The 22789-nt window shown below is 47.5% G+C and overlaps 1 protein-coding gene across 2 annotated transcripts in view; it reads right to left on the bottom strand.

Moving 5' to 3' along the window:
- The window catches only part of FRMD4B (FERM domain containing 4B), a 147640-nt gene that overhangs the window by 83102 nt on the left and 41749 nt on the right, over positions 1-22789 (bottom strand). Inside the window, exon 1 of one of the 2 annotated variants that reach the window (XM_050904630.1) lies at positions 3365-3526. The exons of the other annotated variant lie outside the window; for it this stretch is intronic. Within the exon in view, the coding sequence (XP_050760587.1) occupies positions 3365-3526 (162 nt within the window). Of the gene's footprint in view, positions 1-3364; positions 3527-22789 lie in introns of those variants that run through there. 2 annotated transcript variants of the gene reach the window in all.

Below are 22789 nucleotides of genomic sequence, written 5' to 3'. Positions count from 1 at the left end.
ACAAGAAGGCTAAAGAGAAGGTGACTGACAAAGGCTGGTTTGTTCTTGTTAGCTTTTTTTTTTGTACTTAAAGCTGCTAAGGCAGGTAAAGGCTTTATGCTGGCAGAGAGGATTTCAGCCTCCCCTGGCCAGACGGCTCTGCCCGCGTGACAACCTCTGCACCTGCCGACTTCAAAAGATGTAGGTGAGAGCCCCGTGTAGAAGCATGAAGGTGTTAGTGGCTTCTCCATGCTGGGACTCAAGCTCAGGCTTGCCATGAGGCTAGCAAACAATTTATATTTAAAAAAAAAAAAAAGAGAAAGACCAAAAAACACCACCACCACAATAACAAATTTAGCAGCCCAGGGAGAAGAAATCCTACTGGCTTTCCTCTCACCACAATAATGTACTGATGATTAAAAAGGGACCTGCTAGCAGTGTCCAACGCACCCGAAAATAGCCACTGACCCACAAAACAACATGAACCCCAAACATGGATCAAAGCGAACTGCAGCCTCCAGGGCTGACCAGCAGCGCAAGTGCCTGTCACCTCACCCTTCCCTGCATGTCCCTTGCACGTAGCTCAGTGACAAAGTTCTGACTTGTTTCCTGATTTGTTACACAGTTCACAGCCCAGGGAGTCCTCAGAGAGGGCAAAAGTGTAAGGTTAGTCAAAAGAGCCTTTATATACAAACCCATGGTGTTTTTCACACCTGGAATATGAATGTGAAGGAGTTACAGAAATATGAACATTCTTGGTGAAGCCAAGGTGGGAAAGGACTTTGTTAAGCACCTGTCCACATGCCAATATCAATAAGAACACAAGGCAAAAACGTGCTGTCATGTGGCTGCACTAACTACAGGACTTCTCCTAGCCAAAATCTGAGAAGACAAATAGCATCCCTGGCAGACAGGAGAGTGTCGTTATACCCATTTTACAGACAAAGAACAGGGGCACAGAGAAGGAAGACAATTTGCCCAAGATAATGTAGGATCTATGGTATGATGAGACACAGAATCTCATGTCCAAGATCAGAGCCTAGTCCTATAGACACTGCAATATCCACCTCCTCAGAGAAACAACCCCATGGGGAGCTCTGCACCGCATGTTTTGCTCCCGTATTGCTCCACTGAGCCCGAGGTGAACCAGTGTAACACAGCATGGCTCAGAGTACATCTCTGTATGCAGGGGTCATCCAGCTACCATCTCTAGATGTTCCAATAGCTTGAAGTGTTTAAAAAAAATGGAAAAGAAAAATAATATTTAAATCAGCCTCTTAAAAGGCTCCAATATCCAAACAGACTGGTGACATTTAATGCTGTGTGCTCAGTCTTGCACCCACTGGACTCAGCCAGGATACCACCAGTGGTATCCACCAGTGGTTTTAACAGGAAAGAGCCAAGACTTCAGCACAAAAAGCAATGTATTACACAACCCAACAAGGAAGAGCTGCAGGGCATTCTTTCAGCCACCTCTCTTTAATATCCCCCAAAATTACCACTAGGAAATTCCTGATGTTAAAACGTGAGAGTCACCTTGTTCCTACCTGGTTTCATCTCCCAGGGGTGACCCTTGGAGCAGTGAGCATGGCACAACAGGTCACTGCATGTCCCCAGCAGCCCGGCTGTGTTCTCCTCGTGGCTGTGATGAGCTGCGGGCCGAGGGGAGCGGGGAAGGGGCACTCCCCCGTCCACCCCCCTGGCTCAAGGGCCGCCTGGAAGGATGACAGAAGGACCGGTCTCCTCTTTTTACCCATTTTCACATCCCCACTTTAGGACACAGGCACAAGTCAGTGATGCTTTTCATAAAGAAAAGACAGATTAATCCACCAACAGCCACTAGGACACAGTAAGTTTGGGCAGAGATACAGTCAACGCTTTGTTTTGAAAAAAAAACCTCTTCATTTCGAGCCAACCATCGGAGAATTGCAGCTGAACAGGCTGAATACAGCTGTTGTCAGAGCTGGTCCTTACTGAGCTGTTATTCCAGCCCTGGAGGTATGGGGTTTGCCTCCATGGGGATGCAGCAGGGAGCAAAGGCAGTCCGAGCTCCATGCTCTTTATGTGAACAGACTCCAAAAATAACGCCCACACAGTACAGGTGTAGCTGGATTTTATTTATAGAGAAAGAAGGGAGCCTGGGCTGCATCCCACATTTCTTCAGGTCAGTAAAGGTGGGCAAATGGGGAGCAATGCTGCCTATACTCCTGCATTCCCCAACTACACATGATCCATATTCCTCAAGTGACACACGTGTCACATATTTCACAAAGTGTTTAAATCCATCATCTGTACAAGATGCCAAGATGCATTCGAGCACATAGAAGCACTTCTATCACCGTAAAGCTGTTCTCCCACTCCTGGGCATACCTTAAAGCTCAATAGCAACAGACCCCTTCAGGATTAAATAGGCACAGATGTCCTTTTAGCATGACTTTCCCATGGAAGTTACATCCTGACAGTTCTGGAGAGCTGTTTGCTATGAGCTGTGTCATTCCCTGTATTGCAACACACCAGGGAGAGGGAGAAGCAGCTTTGAAATATTCAACATAATGTAGCAAACGTGCACACTGACACTCTGACCAGGCACACGTCACAAGTTTACACGTGAGACAAAAATGAATACAAACGCACAAAAATAAATAACTGCCAGCAAAAACAGACTCCAAAAAAGAGTGACACCACCCTAACTGCAACTGGATACCACAGTAACTGCAAGTACAGTGCTGTATTTTTTGCCTGCAGGAAGGGGAGCGTCCCAATTGTTGTTTCAGGACTCATTGCAGCCCGCCCAAATAGCAATCCCTTCGCAAGGCAAAGTGCTATCACATTACAATCTGCCACTATCCAGCGACACCAACAAACGGCAGAAAAAGCTACAGCCAGTCTCTCCCACGGCAGCATCGTGCTCCGAGTGCCTGATGGCAGCACAGGCGGAGAGCTGAGCTCTGCCTCCCAGATCCCAAGCGCAAGGATGGCGACGGCAGCGAAAGGGGCTCCGAGGGGCTGCAATACAGGGGGCAGCCGGCTGCCGAAACACTTTTAGATGAACTGGCTGATAAAACACATTTAACATAGAAAATCTCTCCCCCCCCCCAACCCCTGAATTCAAGGCAGACGCACAGCGCTGGCTGTTCGAAAGCACTATTGGACATCAGCTCGGACTCAGATTCTAAACCTGCCGAGTCTCTTCACAGCAGGGCTGCGCGAGCTGGGGCTCTGGCTCGATGCTCTTCGCCTCACCCCGTCCCAGCCGCCTCACCCGGGGTGTGCGCACTGAGCAGTCAGACAGGTGAGCGAGCACGTGTCCGTCAGGTGGCACGATGCTTTTTGATTTTTTTTTTAAACAAAACCTGGGGCGATTACTGGTTTGGTTTTTTTTTACCTGGTAGACGTCCCGGAGGCCGCACCATGCTCGCAGGGCTTGCCGGCATGCCCGCAGCCGGGCAGCGTACCACCTCCTCAACGCTGCCACCGTCACCGTCCAGACGAAGCGGCTCCCGCTGAACAGCAGATCCTCCACCCCGCACATGAACACCGAAGCCATGAGCTGCTCCGCCGGCAAAACAAAAAATCCGCGTCCCGGCTGGCTCCCGCTGCCTCTCGCTCCCTCGTTCAAACGCCTGGCATGACGGCAGCCCGGCTTTATACGGCGGGCGGAGGGCAGGGGTGTTGCACAGAGCCAGGGTCAAGCCTTAAAACAAACTCCTCTTTCATGGCGCTTCCTGGGCAGATTCCCAGGCATGCCCCGGCCAGCGGCGCCTGAAGCCGAGCCAGCGGCTGCAGTAGCTCAGCCCTACCAGCAGCTCACACAGCAGCCTTGTCCTTCTTAGCAGCTTATATAAATCTCTGTTAAGCTCCAGTAGCTACCACTATGTTTTCTAATTAAATTTTAACCCTTTTGCCATATGCCCTGACAACAACCCCATTTAGATGCTACAGGAGGAGAAGGAAACCGCTCGCCAGCGTTAATCGCCGCTGCGCTTCAGTAAGCCGGGCAGGCGCTTCACACACAGCTCCCGCCTAACACACGGCACTATCTGCCTCCGACACCTCATTATCTGCCATACCGGGAACAAAGCTGGCATCGTTTTCTCCTGGCTGATCCCGTGCTCAAATTATACACTAGAAATCCTATTTTAAAAAAAAAAGCACCTCCGGGAGCCAGCAAGTGGAGGAAAGGAAAAAAAAAAAAAGAAAAAAGGATCAGAATACTCCTGCAGAAATAGATGCACTAACTTCTCTTCCAGCTTGCATCACGGCAGATGCCCACAGCACAGAGCCATCTCTCTGCTCCACACCTCCCCCTTGGTTGTTGCATCGTACCGGTGAAATGCTCAACACCTGCTAAAGAGATGATTTTGCTCTGCTCTTAAACTAACTCCATTAATGCAGCACTTGCTGCATGAGAAAAACAAAGCTGCTCCTGCTAGCTGAGCTCTTCACAAACAGCCCACAGCACATAAACACTGAAATAATAGCCCACAAGAGACTCCAGCCTTGCCTCGATAGTCGGTTTAAAATTAAGCAGCACCCTGCCCTTCTGGGGCTTAAACTGTTAATGCCACCAAGCCGCACCTTTCATTAGTGAGCTCTTTCCTGTTAAAAGCTAAGGGAGGGTGGAAGTCGAAGGGCAACTGATCTTTTTAAGACCCTCTCAGAGGATTTGACATTTCCTAAGCTTTTTGGGACAGAAGCTGCAGGGAGCCCCACATGCCACCATTAGCACCTTGCTGAGGAAACTACTCAAAGAGCAGATTTTTGGCTAAAACCATCAGCGAGACCGACCTGTAAAAGTAATTACTCCTGTGCGATGAAATGAATGAAAAGCGGGCAGGAACAGCTTGCATAAAGGCTGCATGGGAGAGCTAAATCCCATGGCTTTGCTGGTGCTGCTTCCCCGAGGGCACTGCCTGCAAACAGCCTCTACACCAGGGCTGCAGCAGCCCTGTCCCAAATGCTCTTCATGGGAGGAAGACACCCTGCATGCTCGCAGCACAGTGCAAGTATTCACAAAACCCATTTCACTCCATATTAACTTCCTTCGTATTGCAAGAGCCTACACTTATACACAGTCAGCTCCCGTGTCGTAGTTGGGGTGATGTAATTCTGTAGACAGATGACTGCCTGTTTTAGACAGGCTTTGGACCTGTGTGTCTCCAAGCATCACACTTCTTCCTTTTACACATAATGAAGCAAAAGCGGCTCTGCTTCTCTTGGTGCTGGTATCTATTGGCTATGCTACTGCCAGGGAGTTTAAATCTCTCCGAGCCTTGCTTTCACACGGGGAAAACAACAACTATATTTCAAATGTTATTAGAAGCTGTTACAAAGTGAGCCAGTGCAGAGAGAGATGTAGCTTGTTATAACAAGAGGCAAGGAAAGACGGGCTCTACATTGAAATCCAGCATCCATATACCCACCTCAAGGGTTTTATCGCCCCTTTGAATGCTGTCTGAGAGTCTGTGGCCACAAGGAAGTCTTCCTTCTCCTCCTCCAATGTCGCCCACCATCAGTGTTCTGTGTTTAGATGATGTCCTGGGTTCGACTGGGATAGGGTTAATTTTCACAAGAAGCTGGGAAGGGGCAGAGCCGGGATAGCTGACCCCAACTAGTGAAGGGGATATTCCATACCATACTGACATCATGCTCAGTATATAACTGGGGGAGCTGGCAGGGGGAGGAGGAATCACAGCTCGGGAACTGGCCGAGCATTGGGTTCCAGGTGGTGAGCATTGCATTGTGCATCACTTCCTTTATATATTCTTCTATTAGTATTATTGTTATTATTATTTCTTCTCTCCTTGTGTTGTCCTATTAAACTGTTCTTATCTCAGCCTACGAGGTTTTACCTTTTTCTTCCAATTCTCCTCCCCATCCGGATGGGGAGGAGCGAGCGAGCAGCTGCGTGGTGCTTTGTTGCCAACTGGGCTTAAACCACGACGCAGGACTTTAATATCCACATGAATGTACAAAATGGAAAAAGTTTCCGTCTTCCATTGGGAGAGAGCAGTGACAAATATCTACAGAGAGTTATTCCAATAACCTAAGCCAGTACCAGTGCCAGGCTCGGCAGCGGGTAATTGCCATTCCCTCAGATAACACTGCTTTGGAGAGGAACCAGCCAGGAAAACCTCCAATGGCATCTGTGCATTATGGTCAAGTCATATCCAAATTTAAACACAGAGATTAAAAAAAGAAAATCCAATTTTCAAGTTCCATTTCTAAAAGAGAAGAAAAGGAGCTTTGTAGTTAAAGAAACAGTGCAGGAAACGGCCCCATTCTGCGCCAGGAAAATCCAACCAACCCACTATGAAAAGTTTAAATGCTGCTGCTCTGTGCCTGCTGTCCTCAGTGCCTTTTTGTTTTCCCCATCACCTAACTAGATCGAAAAATTAAGGATGATAAGGATTTTCTCCTTTAACACAGCACAAGGGATTTTTTCTTTTTAAATTGGTCTAAGATCCATGGTATCTTTAAATTGAACTTACACATTTTGCAGTCACTCTTTATGCTTCACAAGTTACTGTGTGCCTGAGCGATGGCCTCAGATGGCTCCATCTCGGAAGGCAGAGCCATGTGTACTCAGGCCCTCCCTCCTCAGTACTCCCAACCGCTTTACCCATCAATATTTCCGTTACCTTGTGCAGGCTTTACGCTCTTATAGTAAAGTTATAGCTCCGTGTGTAGGCTAGAGCAAGGCAAGAACCTGTTAGGGTTGTACCTCTATCTATACTTAGTGTACATGGACTTCAAGTCCAGTCTCATGAATAAAAGCTTCACACACATCTTGTCATCCCTTCTGCAGATGAAGTAGGCGATAAAAGAAATAAGAAGCAAGTGCCATCTGGACTGGGAAGGACAACATTCCCAGTTGACCCAAGTACATGAGGCAGTAATCACACCATGGTGCATTGTCCCTTGAACCTGGGGCATAGCGTTGAACACCCACAGAACAAAAAAGAGCAAAGAAAGTTTATGATGCAAAGAGCAACTAAATGCAATTTAGAATAATTTTCATGTTTTAATATGCAGCTGATGAATCACCCATTCAAATCAATCTTAGTCTTTTGTTGACTTCCACTTTCAGAACCTGATTGCAAGTGGGTTAATTTGAAATACCTAAATAATATCCAGGCTCCTTAGAGTCAGAACAGAGATCACAAAATTCGGTGCAAGGGAAAGCCAGTAGGATACCCAGATGGTTTCCAAAGACTGTAGTATCCAGATCTCTATTCTATAAGGAAGGGGGGGAAGACAGATATCTCAGGAAAGGTCTTTGTAGATGTATGTACCGCTTTCAAGGGAACACAAGAGGCAGCTACTGCAAATCTATTTGATGTACAGTCATATGAACAACAGGGCATTCATTTCTGGTAAGGAATAAGCCTACACAACAGGAATCTAAGGAGAACATCACTTAAAAGAAAGACAGAAAACTTGATGTGTGGCAGATTCATGCTTTTCCTTACATTATTGATCGTAGTTATAGAATAATAAGTATCAAAAAGAGAACAAAGGTTTACTACCAACATAATAGGAAAAGGTGATCCCAAGTGGATTCTCAGGCTTCCTTGCATGTTATCTTCTGTACCAAAATGAATGGAACGAGGCTTAGCTGAATTGCTGCTTTTCTTTACAAAGTAGCTCATATGAAGTTCACATGAATAGAGAATTCATCTACCTGTGAGACCACAGGACAAGAGCATCAATCTTCCCTTGTATCTACAAAGCAGTATTGCCCCTAGATACGACTTTTGATTAGACATGTAGGAAAAAGGACACACACACAAAGTCCCTAGTGGCAGGTAATGAAATGAAAGCTTTGATCATTTTTGGTGTCTGAACCTTCAACAGTAGAAGGTGAGTTATTGTGCAGATGCACAAAAGGCCTTATTATATGGGCTAGCAGATGTCTGTCCTAACTGGTACTTTAAAACACACTTTAATCCATAATTTGTCCTCCTACATTGACTACACATGATTGCAACCAATACTCATAATATTCTGTAGAGCAAGCAGTAAAGTTCAGTGAAGACCAAAAAAACCACCGAGATAGCCCTCACAAGGTTATGAGAAACAGTTCTGTTTCATGGCACATATCACTATTTTGAAATCTGCTGTTACCTCAACTCCAAGGGTTCAAACCCTCAGGCCGTGATACCCTGGGATGGTCTCAGGGCAACGATAAGCGTCGTTGGGGTCCATGCTAGGACTCAAAGGGCTGTGGTACCACATTGGCCACTGAATTCCCACCAGAAACCAGCTGCAGTCCCACCTCATCCTGCGACACCCAGACATGTTTCTCCTTTCTGCACAAATCTGTGTGCAGATTTGCATCAAAATTTTCCCATTTTGCTCCAGTTACAAGCCAACAGCGTGTGATTACACTGCTTTTAAAAATAAATTTTTTAAAAAATGCCCAAAGGTGCTGATTTATAGGAGTCTTCATGAGCATGAACAACAGGATTACTTGGGAATTAGGACTTTCTCAGACAGTGCTGAAGCTGCATATCTCCCTAACACTTTTTTTAATTCTGTCATGAAACAAGCCTATCAAGCTGTGAGCATTAATGCAATTAACCCCAAATAAAGATGAAGTGACTTTTCAAAAATCATTTTTGCTGCACTCTGGCCCTTAATTACCAACTTAATAAAGTGAAATACAGTCATCGGGCACCCTCCCTTTGATGTTGTAACCTCTCAGTACATAAGATGCTTAAAAAGCAGCACTGGTGCATAGGATAAGTCTGTAATCCAACCTACCCTGATCAAGAGCTTTTGAAGCAAGATTCAACTTCTGGTAAAAGATGTTTGCAAACCAATTTGGTTCTTTGAGATTATTAAAAAAAAAACCAACCCCAGATCACAAGATATTCCTAACTAACCTACTTTAACCCTTTATAGTAGCACGCATTTGGGGGACCTCTCAGAAATGTCTACGCTTCCACAGAGATTTATCTACTGCCATTCACGTTATCAAACTTTAATTTAGAAAGTAAATTAAATCTGCATGAAAGGGCCATGCCACTCTCCTTTAAGGCTAATAACAGCATCTGACATAGGTATTTGGACCCCTCCCCACGTGCTACACCAGGAATTTCGATTCCCAGCTTTTGCCCACTGAACTGCACCTAAGTCAAGGGACTGATGTAGCTGAAAGCCACAACTACACCCAAAATGATCCACAGCTGCAGAGGGAGGCTTTGGTACCCAGTGCTCTCCTCTCTGGATGAGGCACAGCCTCTCATAAGCTTATTTAGCAGCAGCCTTACATACTTCTAAATGAGGTGCTGACGTTTTTCCTCCTCTCAGAGAGCTTGGGCTGTACATACCTTGCTCTACACTAATGATATAAACATAATGCCATGACAAATAAACATATTTTTAAAGATGAAGAGCTGCTGTGCCAGAAACATGAATTTCCTGCAGTCTGTATCCCATAGTAAACTAATTAGCACTTCACATCAGAAATGAAGTGCCACTGCCTTTTAACTGTATAAATGATTAAACAGCTTGCAGTCTGATCCCTCGAACAGCAACCTTTCATACCTGCTATACCCAGAACTACAAAATCAGGTCAGGTTCAAAACAAGTAGCGTATGCTCCAGTTTCACAAGTCAGGGTTTATCATCTTTCGCTACCGCACTATTGCCATCAGAACATGTCACCCAGTTTTTGTAACACAAATCTAGCTCCTCCAGTACCTTATGGCCAGTGCATCAGGGGTAGAGTTTGGCACAGCTCCACTGACTTCAGTGAAACCTCACATGTCCATACACATATAACCAGGTGAGGATGTAGTTCAAGAAGTCTATGTGCAATTTGGCAGCAGTAAGCATGACTTCTAATGCATGTCACTATTAACATATACCTATATACAAACTGTATTTAAGTTTTTATACACACATATTTCTAAGTGTGTAGAAATCTACAGCCTCGTAAAGTCAGTTTGCACAGAAAAGAGATGTAAATACGACTTCTGGGGAAAGAAGGGTGAAAAAAACATGAGAAAAAATTTGATCTCCAGCTGAAAGAGGATTTGTTTCTCTCTCACACATGGAGTCTGCGAATGCTTTCAGACAAACTCCATATTTATGCCCTTTCTCAGCAGCGCAGGTGATGGCAAGCTGAGCAGGCTGGGGACCTGCAGGAAGGTTGCCATCTACCCAGTCACCAGCACCGCTGTCTGCAGCTCTCCAGGCATGGAAACCTGCCCCAGGCACATAGCACAGTGGGTCAGGATGTCTGTGGGATTAATGCAACACTGCCTTCCCCACTCCAGGATGGGGCAGGAGCCTGAAGAGCCATCTTCCTCTTCTCTGCACTGTGGGAAGGGCTTCCTTCTCAGGGAAAGCTTCATCAGGAGGGGAGAGTCACCACGGTGACATGGGAAATCATCCTGCACATGGTGCTACTCCCAAGTCACATCTGGAGGAAACGAGAGAGCAAAAGAGCACAGGGTGGAAACCTGGGGCATCCTCAGGGCTGCAGAGAAAGCGACACCACCACCGCCTTCCCCGGAGAGGGCTTTGCCCAGAGCCGCACTGTGAGCGGGGCGGTGATAGTGCTGCTGGAGGAAATGATTCACGCCGCGCCAGCCTGCTGCCGGGCCAGGCCCTCGACGAGAGGGAGGCACCCCCCGACCTCCGCGTTCGGGCCATCTCTCTGGGGAGCACCCATGGGAAGCGATGGCACAGAGAAGAGGCTGTGGCTGCAGCAGGAAGAGCAATTTCTCTCCAAGCTGCTGATTTTGCCTTCCTAGCATCCAGCCCTGTAGCAGGTCGCTCTCACTCACATGCAGACTGCGCCCGTGCCTCCTATGCCCAATTAACCAGCCCATGGAGATGGTCCCCAAGCCCGAGAGGGGATGAGGAGCCTCCGCAGAAGAGGGACTGAGACCCTGCAGAACGAAAGGACAGACAGCTGTCACGCCACAAAAATATATGATAGGAAGGGACAAAACCACATTTTCCCTCTACACCTGCAGTCTCAGCGGTCTCATACCTCTACCTCCCCCAAACTAGCAAGGGAGTAACAAAGCGCGCAAAATACTTTTGGCATCCTAGTTTTGGAGGCAAAATTGTAACAGCTTCAGTGCACTGACACCATTCTGACAAAATTTCCACCTCACTTGCCCAAATATTCGGGTGGGCCAGCACAGTCCCCTCCACCTCCCACCTAGACCTGCTGCAGCAGCTTCCCAGCAGCTCGGAGCAACACCACTGATGGTTTGCATTTTAGTAGTGGAGGTCACTCTTCCTGTCCATTGCCTTACTGGAGCCATGAAATGCTTCGGGGTCTGATCAGAGGAGTGGCAGGTTCAAAGTCTGGACGACCAAGGGACTGGAATTCCACGCAGGGCAACGCGTCCAGCCCCACCAGTTTGTCCTGCGCTTCCCACAGCCCCAGCAGCAGTGGGAAGGTTTCTTCCCTGGCTCTGCCAACAGGTCACTCAGGCACCGCACTCCCCGACAGGTACCAAACCTGCTCAGCTTCCCTTGGGCCCCGAGGCACCGGCCCACGATGGATGCCGGCATCACCCTGCTGCTGTCCTGGCCAAAAATGGGGCAGCGTCTCCTGCGTTTTGAGTTGGCAAGGAGTATTAAAGGGAGCCTGAAGAATTCAGGTAATTACTTTTGGATGAAGTATTTCATGGTAGGTATAAATACGTGAGGAGCGTGAAATCCAGAGCTGCCCCAGCTTTATGATTATTTAATAGCCTCATTAATCTATGGCAAATGGGGTAGAATTACTACATAACCTAAATACTGGGCAGAGATCTACAACGCTGTAAGAGGAAGCATAAATGAGATAGTAAAGTTTCAGCATTTTGCATGATATATATATGGCCACGAAGACAAAAATAACAACCCAAACCTATCAGTCTCCTGACAAGAATCTTTTAAAGAGTGAGAATAAATGATGTCTATTATAATTATACCCTCAGTGCATTCATTCTCTCAGGATGAGTAACCCAGGATGCTGTAGCCTCCAGAAAAATCATGACTCAGAGCAATGCTCTGCCCTTGATTAGACTTTATGGGTCATGCCTAGCCCAGGAAAGGTGTCCACCCAGCAAAGGACTTGTCCTTTCCTACATACATGTTCAGATGAAAGAATTCAGATCACTGCATCCTATCAAACATGAACCAAGCGACCACATCTTGGATGCCTTTGTGCTTCTTCTCCCTACCTCCAGTTTCAGACCATGAACCCAGCAGAGCAGGATTCATTTCTGTGTCCATTCAGTATGCGGCACACCAGAGTACCAATACTGATATAAAGCTTTTCATCAAAATCCATATTTAAAGTAACCAAGCCCCATCCCCATTGTCGCTGGTTGGCAGAGGTCAGTTCTCGCCCCATCTCCCCCAGGCCAGACCACCAGCATCCAGCCCGCAGCTCTGGCATGCTCAAGTAAGAGAATGGTCCTGTTGCCATTTTTATTTGGGACTTGATCGAGCACAACCTGAAGTCAACAGCACTTGTTGCACCTGCTATGGGTGAGTTCAGTTCAGAGCCTTTCGAGGCAGAGCAGTGCATTTCCCCAGCCAATTTTTGCAGAGGGAGAATCACAAACCAGTGGAAAGAGGCAGCGCTGGTAGAAGAGGCAAAAAAATTGTTACTGTAAATCTCTATAATAAGTTGCCAGCACTCTTGGTGCTATGGAGTGATTTTTTCCTGAGAATACAGGTCTCCTGCAATTGCGCTTCGAGCTAGGAAGCAAAAAAACATCGTTTCACAATGTATCATCTGTTGCTACAGCAATTAGTGCCTCATTTTACTAACAAAGTACATATACAGTGCGCATTTGCCAGCTCTGGACAAATAAATGGGGAATAACCATCTAGAATTCGAAAGGAGGCAAATCAGTATGTTTTGTTTTTAGAGCAGATGAGCTCTGGTGTAAGCATTTCTGGAAGGTAAGCCTCGATGCTGAGCGTTTGACCATGGAAAAGGAAACAAGTCAAGCAGCTCATGGTGTTTCCCCACAGAGGGACCACATCGCTTATACAGGGCACTAAATATTGCTACGACTAAGACTGAAGCAAGCTTTCCAAAGCACAAGAGCTGCTGGCCGTTCAGAAAGTAGGTGCGCATCCAACAGCACGGGGCCATGGGGTACAAGGAGCAACTGAACCAAAGGAGAAGGAAAAAAGAGCAGCCACTGAAAGGATGCTTTTATCCTCAGAAGGCCTCCAAAATAAACAAGCAGCATGCCATGGGCTTGATCCAAAGCCCATTGAAATCAATGAAAAGACTCCAACTGCTCTCAATAGGCTCGCAGCGAGGCCGGGCATGCCATGAGAGCTCCACATGCTGCCCCACCAACACGCCGACCCCCAACAGTGACTCTTTACTACCACGTCCCGCAGCTCCTCCTGCCATTGCTCAGTTCTTCTCTCCCTGGCCTCAGCAGGCATTTTGCAATCATTAGCTACTCAAGCCGTCCAAAATTATTTATATAAAATTAAAAATTTATTTTGAAATAATTTTTTTTTCAACCCAACCCCAGGAATACAGGAACACGGACGGGTCAGGAATCACTCACTCACGTAGCTAGGGCCCGTAAGACACATATCGGCATAGGAAACCTGAACCTAATTCTGCCTCATACTTCATGATGTGCCTTCTGGAGCCACCACACAGGTCAGTCCTCCCCCAGTTACCACCCTTGCATTTGCCCTGAAGCTTTCAGTATTTGGAGAAGAAATCTGCACTGATGCTACAGAAATTCAAAGTTCCTCTCACCACGAAAGACAGGCCAAGTTAAGACAACACATATTTTGCACATTCAAGCTGAGCAGAGCCCCTCCAAGAACAAGAGCAAGTAGTCCCGGTCCAATTTTCTCTCCCTTTTTAAAAAAAGCACCCAGAGAAAGGCCTGACGCCAGCAGTGGCTGTATCAGATGCCCCTGGGGCAGGAGCAGTGACATTGGGAAAGGTCAGAAACACAAACAATGAGAAAGGAAGCGAGGAGGGAAGGGCAGAGGGGACGGAGGGGATGGTGGGATGGCCATGGTGGCTGTGGTCCCAGCTGCTGAGTCAGCCCGTTCAGGTCAGCAGGACCTCACCCCTTCAGAAAGCAGGGTGCAGGTGCTGGATGCAGAGCCTTGTCCCTGCCAGGTGAGGTTTCCCCACATCTCACCCCTTTCTCATGGTCCCCCACCAGACACGTGTGTGGCACGGCGCCGGGGTCTCGCCCGTCCCAGCTCCCCGCTTGCCGGCACATCTGCCACCACAGTTGGTGCCCACGGCCGGATCCAGCAGGTAAAGCTGTGCAACCCCGTATCCCGGTATGTGCAGAGGGTGAGGATATGGGTGCAGGGGGGTGGGTTACCCCAGCCCTCTACTAAACCAGAGTCACTTGTTTTGTAGCTTACTGGGGAGAATAAGAGGGGAGAGGCAATGGCAGAAAAGGAGAGTGGACTTTACCAAAAGGCTGTTAATAGCATGGACTGTTAAAACTCATCTTCAGCAAAAAAAAAAAAGCTTTTAAATATAGTCTGGATCCAGTGTTTTGTTCTGGTTTTTAACCCCTTTAAACTTTTCCCTAATCACCTTGGCAGAGAGGGAAGCAGAATAGACACGCTGGGAGCAGGGCTTTACCCCAGCCAGGCTCCCTGCAGTTTCCTCATCTCTCTTCTGGCTGTCCTGCAACAACATAAACTCCCCAATGGGGGTCAATCTGAGACCATTCACATGCTTAGAAAAAGTTATTCCTGCTATAACGGGCATAAATGAGAATTCAGCATTTGTTAACAATTATCCTAGGCAATAACTTCAGTCTCCCACTCGTACTTCAAATGGAAACAACGCAGTAACTGAGCAGTACCTGTTGGCAGAGAAACTTTTAAAGAGATGGATAGGAGTGGCTGAAATGGCTTCCTAAAAGAAAAATTCTCATTGCTTCCCCCCCCCCCCCCCCCCCCTTTGGGATATAAAGCAGGCTTGCAAACTGCCCTTGCCATTATCAGAGCTGGGATTCAATCAGCATTTCATGGTCCTAATTATCGGGTATTTGTTTTCATGGGCGTGATTCCTCATTTGTCAAGACTGCAAAATTATAATGCATTTTTCCCATCCTCCTTGGAGAGGACATGATGAGAGCTTAGGCAGGGAGAGGAAGCCATTTGGAGCAGGAAGAGGATGCTTGGAAGCAGAGCTGGAGTGCTCATATTAGGTCCTTTCTGAGGTCAGAGGATCAAATTGACATTTAAAAAAAAATAGCTGCTATTCTCATTCAGGTTAATGGGCAAAACTGTAGCACAAGCAGCCCTTTGCCTGCCTGTTTCAGCAGGTCGTGCCATCCTGCCCGGCTGCTCCTGGAGGATGCTTCCCAGGAGCCATGCTCCCATCCTGCACACATGGTTGGAAGGGAAGGGGACAGGGGACATCAAGCCCAGGGAAACCAGGGCACTTGGTCCTCCTCTTCCTCTGATCCTACATCAGGAGGAAGAAGGAGGACTTCCAGCTACTGCTGACTGGGCCCTGCTACACCCAGTTTCATTACTTCTTGTCCCATATACCTGTTTCTCAAGTCTTGAAAAGCCACACAAGGAACAGAGGGGCCAAATTTCCTTCTCCTTACATGCACCTGCCCCTCTCACTGCAGACTACGGGATATCAGGTGGCTCACCAGGTCCTGTCCCATCTTCAGCATCCACCAAAGCCGAGGTTGCTGTATGCCTCTTGCCCCCTACATCCTAAACATATTTTCCATCCTCCAGGGAGGCAAACAAGGATATTTGGGCCACAGTGAGGAAAAAGGATTGGAGGAACTGTCAAGAGACAGGCAGTAGCTTTAGGGTGGGGAAAATCTCTAGGACTAGGGTCTTGGGGGGTAGAGGAAGCATAGCTGTAGGATGAAAGGGGCTCCAGTGTACCATAGGCTGCCTGTAGAGAGAATAACATCTCTCATTAGGGACACAGATAGAGGGGACTGTCCCTCCCCTACACAGCCCTGTCCTTCCCACCCCTCCCCATGCACTAACTGGCCTGGGCAGGACACGGGCATCTGCCCCTTCCGCACAGAGGCAGCAAGCTCCTTCAGCACACACAGCATGGCACACGACTCATTCCTAGGATTTGCACAGAAATGTCAAGGGGAAAATAAATTCAGGGATTCAAAAACAAATCTAGTGGATGCTACATTTCCAAATCCTCTGGGAGTAAAAAAAAAAAATTACATACAATATCCTTTACCCCTTTCTCCTGCTGATTGTTAAATCAAATAAAAAACCCCACAAGAATGCAGCAGCCACTGGAATACAATTCATGTTTCTGTATTGCTAAATTATGCGTTGGCCTTACAGCAGGTAAAATTGTAGCACAGCACCATCTGTTTCTCAATATGCTTGCTGCCAGCTACTATAGCAGGGATTTACTCACATATCCCTTTCAAGGTACAGCTGAGATGATGGGCAGAACGTCTGTCACCAGAGAAAGGGATCTGTCACTGCCCACTGCACATTTGGGATATGACCTACCGAAAGGTGGGGACAGATCATTTATTTTCTGACATACAGGATAAGCTCACAGTGCCAGCTCTAGTGAATAGCCCTTGATGATGCTATGCATCCTTAAAATACTGTGGGAGATAGCACATTTTCCAGCTGTTTGTGCCTTATGCCAGAGCACATTTATATCAGCAATTTCATTTCTAAATATTCCAAGGGTTGCTGCACGTTTTTCCATTATGATGGAGGAAGGGGAAGGAGAAAAGCAGCCAACATTTCCACATCTTTAGATTGAAATTTAAGGGACTTGTACACACGTACACATGAAAGTCTCAGCCATTAATGAGGCAGCTTCCAACTTCTTGTGCCTATTGGTTTCAAGCAGATCTCAAATAGTAACCAAAGCACCAGGGAGCTCAGTACAGAGCAGATGCTGAAGATGACCATCCCCAGGAGGGTTTCAATGGGTGCCCAGGCCCAGCGATGGGGGTGCAGAGCCCTGCCAGCGCTCAGCTGAGGATGGGCTGCCCCATCCCACGGCTCCCTCGGCTGGGTACGGAGCTATTGCTAAAGGACAGACCTGGCAGGCAACAGAGCAAAACCCACACCCCTGGCTTGCCCCAAATTCCTGCTCTTCTGCCTGCAGAGCAGCTGTTGAGGCTCTGTGTTCAGCAAGGACAGCAAAGTCCACCACAGCCTGGAGCAGCACTGGCTGCTGCTGCAGCAGCGAATACTTTCAGCCTGTGAGGTTCTCGGTACAGGCTCCAGCACCTGGCCCAAGGCAGGGCAGCATCCCCACATGGTTAAGCCTCCATCCCCTTGACATCCATGGTAGACATTGTGTCCAAATGAATGCCTGCCCCACCAGTCAGCCCAGCATCAGGAACCGCACCAGGAGCGGGTCTGCCACTGGCAACACCCATGCAAAGTAAGCTGGGGAGAAGCTTTTGAATACCCTTCATGCTCAGTAACTTATCTGAGCTTCCAGGAGCACCTCCACCAACCGCAGGAGCACACACCACCCCCAACTCAAAAGGCAATAACAGTCTCCCAGGCTCAAGCAACTCAACTTGTCAACTCAAACAACAAGTTTCTCTCACCTGAGACTCAGGGACAGGTACCTGCTGGAGGTGAAAGCTGCTCGCACACCCTACCCTCTGCCACACGCCATAAAAACCTCTCCTTAACTCTGTATCCGGATGCTCCGCTCAGTCCCCGGACCTCAGCTCGGGTCTTCTGCAAAGCCTCCTCTGTGGGGCTGCCGCCGGTTGAAGGCTTCTGGCCACACAGCCCGGCGCCCAAGCTGGTGGCTGGAGGCAGGGGAATTCCTGCAGTGCCGGGAGAAGAGACCAAGCACCTCCCAGGGCGCCCGGGACAAGAGAGTGCCTGTCAGGAGACGAAAGCAATGAGCAAACTGGTTCAGCCTGTTGCTGCCTATGCTGAAGGCCAGCTCGGCACAGGAGGTGTTTAATTCATGTGTTTGCTCCTGCCCCAGCTTGGAAAGAAAAAAAAAAAAAAAAGTGGTTTTGTAAGATTTAAGACTTTCACCTAACCATTTTCAAAGGGGATATTTGATGACCAAAATAAGAACAAAACAAGAGTTAGAACTTCAATGCCAAAGCTGTAACAAAACAAGATCTTTCTCCTCCTCCCAGATTTTCTTTTACATATATGCACCTCCTCTTCCACAGCCCTAGTTTTACTGTTCAGAGTCAGGAATGGGGAGTCTTGTTTCCACTTCTCTCCCCTCCAGCCTCCTCTATCACACAGGCTACAAGGAATCAGGACAACCAGCATCACTTTACAAATGACCAGCCCCCACCTCCTAACTTCCCATGGAAGGAAAGGAGAGGATCCACAAACGTTTCAAGAAAGTTTCATCTGATCTAGAAGTACAACCTGTGATACCTTTCTTAGGCCTTAAATATCTCAGTTCCTGCAGTTGCAGGTTTCAATAGCTGCTTTGTTGCGTACAGGATGCACCATACAAATGCACCAAAACACACAGCAACTGGCAGCTGCGGCTCTGAGCCAGCGCTGTGCCAAGGGAAAGGCTGATCCCAAGCTGAGCCAGCCCGGCTGCATTGGGTAGCAGCGAACACAGGAGCCACTAGCCCATCCGTGGCTGCAGGACTGCCCCTCGACTCCATCAGGAACACACTCATGCTTCACCTCTTCAGGTCAGCTCAAGAAGCTCAGATCTCAGGTCACTTTTCCTCATTTCCCCCAATACGATGACTTCCAGGGAGAAATCAAGCTCTTGGATGTCTCATTCTTCATCGTTGCAGCTCTGTCAGCGTCTGTGCTTTGCTGCATTTCAGCTACCACTGCCTTCTAGTAGAGAACTGTTGCTATTCAGGGAGAGATTCACCTACTTCACTGTACATCCCTAGAGGATGAGTGTGAAATCAGCACCCCAAAGGAGCCGCTGGCTTGCCTACAGCATCCGGAATGTTCGAGACTCAGATTTTGACATTCAGGATTTAAAACATCTTAAAGCATCTCTGCGTGAGCGCACCTCTGGCATGCTATTGGACTGCTTTGCTAGGAGAAGCCTTATCAATTCACACCTGTAGTTCCCCTGCCTTTGCTTATCCTCACTTTTCCACACCATGTAGGGATTTCATCCTTCTCATTATTTCACTCCTCTTCCTTTTATCTAGTCTCTTCATGGGACACTACAAAGACAAAGTATCTATTTTCCCTTACAAAAATCTCATGCATCCTAAATGGGTACATTTTTCCAAATTTTTACCCACAGTCACGTGGAACAACCTCCCTGTCCAAGCCTGCTAATAGCAGATGTGATCTACAGATGAAACCAGGTATATAGCCAAGACACTGGTGCATAGATTGAACTGCAGCACGGCTCCCTGATAATGTTTCTGGTGCCCCCCTTTCCAGCAGCTACGACTGCTGAATGCCTTGGTTCATTCCAGATGCAAACCCAACCTTGCTTAACATCTTTTAAATTCATCTCTGCATAATCCTTCCCTCCATTAGATTAATGAATGAAGTGTTTCCAAGGAACAGAAATATACATGTTACCTAATTACACGAGTCAGGCTGAAGCAGATCCTTTAAACAAACACATCCTGACTAAGCTCTTCTAACCCCGCTTACCCATCTTCCCCCCTCCACCCCCTGGGTATCCCCGACAAGCAGCTCCTCAAAGCAGCAGCACTTTGCTGCTGCAGGACCGGTCTTTCAACGGCCCAGGGCACTGGCGCCTGTTTCAAGCCGGCTCTGATGCAGGGAACCCATCCAATTCACCTCCTGGGTGAATTTTGCTATGATGACCCTCCTGCATCCACACACCTGCTCCTCAGAGAGGGCAGCTCTAGCACTGAAACCATCCACCGCTTCTGAGATCTTCTGCTCTCTTTGGCTTTCTCCTCGGCAGGCTGCAGCACACAATGCTTACAGTTTTGGGGACCCTCACACGTAAAACTCAAGCCTGAAAGAACCGCCCAACACACTGCCTGGGCAGCCCCCCAGGAATTTCAGTGTTGCCAACCACATCTTATTCATTCTATTTTGAGCCCTAGTGATCACAGTGATGATGGTAGCTGTCAGACAGGACTTCCACCAGTTTCAACCCTTCCCCACACACGTACCCACCACAATACACAAACAGCAAGATAAATACAGGATAAAAAAAGCCCACCCTGATGTATCTCTCCCCTGTGGAAACAAAGCAAAACCTTTCCCAGAGGAGGAATGGCATGGTTGGCACCGAGGGATGCCAGCACACTGGTGCCGGCTGCCTGTCCCACGGGGCAGCACGGCTCGGGGGAGGACAGGGCACAGCCCCAGCGAGGGCTCTCACCACCAGGCACAGCAGCCGCCTGCACACGGGGCACACACTGCCCCAGCCCATTGATTCTCTCCTGCAGCTGTTAAAAGCCACTCTACAATTTTATTATACGAATAGGAATCTGGTGCAGAAACCTGCCGTTCACCTGAGCCAGCGGATCCTCCACGGGATCGGTCCCCAGCAGTGCTGCTGTTCACACCAAAAAGCGTAGGGCTGGGGCAGGAGCAGCCCCACTGTCAGTGGAAACGCAGAGGTTTGATACCACATGGCAACAGCTGCCTTTCCCCAGCGGTGATACCCTCCAGATGTGCAAAATTTAACCCCCGCTCCCATTAACACGCACTAACTGATCAGCTTCCTACCAGGAAGACGGAGCGTCATAAAGTTGAGATTAAAAGGATCACACTGATCACAAATTTTAGGAGGCTACGGATGGAGAGCCATGATCTCCACTCCTGCAGTGATTTATTGCGGGCAGCAGCTCACTAGAGGGCAGCCGGCACACGGCTTGGCTCCACCAGCCCAAACCTCTGCAAGCAGAGAACCTCACCCTCCACAGCCTTGGAGGGCTCCAATATAAACGTATAAACGGCACAAGGGAATTTGCACAAGTGATAGTGTGGTCAGGGAGAAGTGAAAAAAAAAACCAAAACCAACTTATTAACCCTATACTGTGCATGTGGTGTGGCTCAGACACAGGCCTGGACGCTTGAACAGAGGCACACACCTTACTCCCAGTGCCCTGACTGCTCAAACCAGATCACCAGCTCCAATATTCAGCCCCACTTTTGATGGTTTTCCCCACGAAAGTTCCAATACTTAGCGAACGATACAGGCTTTTCACCAAAACCTCTAAATTTGTCTCCATGACACCAGGAGACAGAGGCAGTGAGTTATTCCGCTACCAACAGAAAAACACCCCAGTAATTAATAAAAAACAGGCCATATTTTTGTTTTCTTGCTTATGCCAGACAAATATAAATCAAGGAAGCAGCAGCACTAACAACCACAAGTGCATCTTCCTATCCCCAGGGAAGTTCCCCTCTTGCGTGGGAATACCCACGAACTCGCGTGCTGAGCTCTTTCACGCCAGCCAGAAACTGTGAAATCTAACTCCGTTGCTGGGAGATTTACTCTGTATTTTAAGTATTTATTCTCTTGGTAAATTCTTACGAGGGTGTAATTGCCTTTGTACAGCAACGATCTATTATCCTATTAGGAAATACCAAGGGAATAGGGATTTAAGGTAGATAGTGTACGTTCTCACCAGTAATAACCTCCAGTGGGACTGATTTGCTTCTATCAATAGTTAATCAGATCCAATATTCCCAATGGCCTCTTTTCTGATAGCGTGTTATTTATGTGAGGGACCAGCAACCTGACCCAAAGCTTACTGGAGTCACTTGGAGCCTTTCCATGCTGGATCAGTCCCTCCAAGGCCAACAGATGGTTCTGCAGGGGCTTGAACCCAGCACAGCTCCACGGATGACCCCAGCTCATCTCGGCAGTGGCTACCCTTCAATCAGTTCTGCTCCATGTTTTAACTGACCAAATTCAGTTTTATAGCTAAAAGTCTTCACAGACTGATACCTAATAGAAGAAAATTGCTCTCAGACTAGAAAGGAACATAATTTAAAATACACCACAAAAAAGAACATTGATTTTTAAGAAGAGGACAATTTTCCTCCTTATTTTCTAAGCTGCTCTCAGCTCTTCAAGGCCACTATGGTCCCAATTCCATACCTAGACCTAAGTCAGATCCCAAATGTCTCCTTGCATTTAAGGAGTGCAACACACCATATCCAAGAAATTCCCTGTGAGAAATCGGTCCTTTCCATAGTCCACAGCCACTATGTAATTGATGTTTTCCTGCTTTGTGTATTTTAAGAGCATGTTGACAAGCAGGAATTTGTTTCATACACATTTTTTCCAGTCTGTCCCTTAATTCACCTGAAGTCACAGCAAGATGACAGGACAGAGGTCACCCTTTATTCTATTACTGGAAAGCAAGCCCAGAGCAATCACACTGTGGGAGAGAGTTCGCTGGGCACAGCAGCACATGAAGTCATTGCCCGAGACACCTGCAGTAGCTTAGATACTTGGACAGAATGAAAAATTAGCCCTTTTCCAGGATTGCCTATTATTATTTTGCCTCTCCCTGAACATGGATTTTCACTCACATGGACGCTTACATGTAGATCAGAAATGAAAAAGAAAGCCAATTTGAATTAAAGACCATCCTGTCACTTTCTAAGCAATACTCACGTGCCAAAACCTCAGATGGATTTTTTTTATTGTATTCTCTAACTCCAGTAATTTAGCAGCGCATATTGATTTTGAAAGAATGGACAAAGCTAAGTAAGCAGGATGCAGTGGCAGCCAGGAATAATTGCTGAGCGAGAGAAAGGACTAAGAAAAGAAAAAAATAAAATCACTTAATCACTGAAAGATCAGAGAAAGAGTCTGTGTCTTCCCCTGCTTGAATAGCAAACTTCCCATCAGTTTAAAGACACCACTTAAAAACAAAATT

Source organism: Gymnogyps californianus, chromosome 13, assembly GCF_018139145.2.
Source record: "Gymnogyps californianus isolate 813 chromosome 13, ASM1813914v2, whole genome shotgun sequence".
NCBI lineage: Eukaryota > Metazoa > Chordata > Aves > Accipitriformes > Cathartidae > Gymnogyps > Gymnogyps californianus.
Note: the sequence above shows the minus strand (reverse complement) of the source record. Positions and strands in the feature narration are given on the sequence as shown.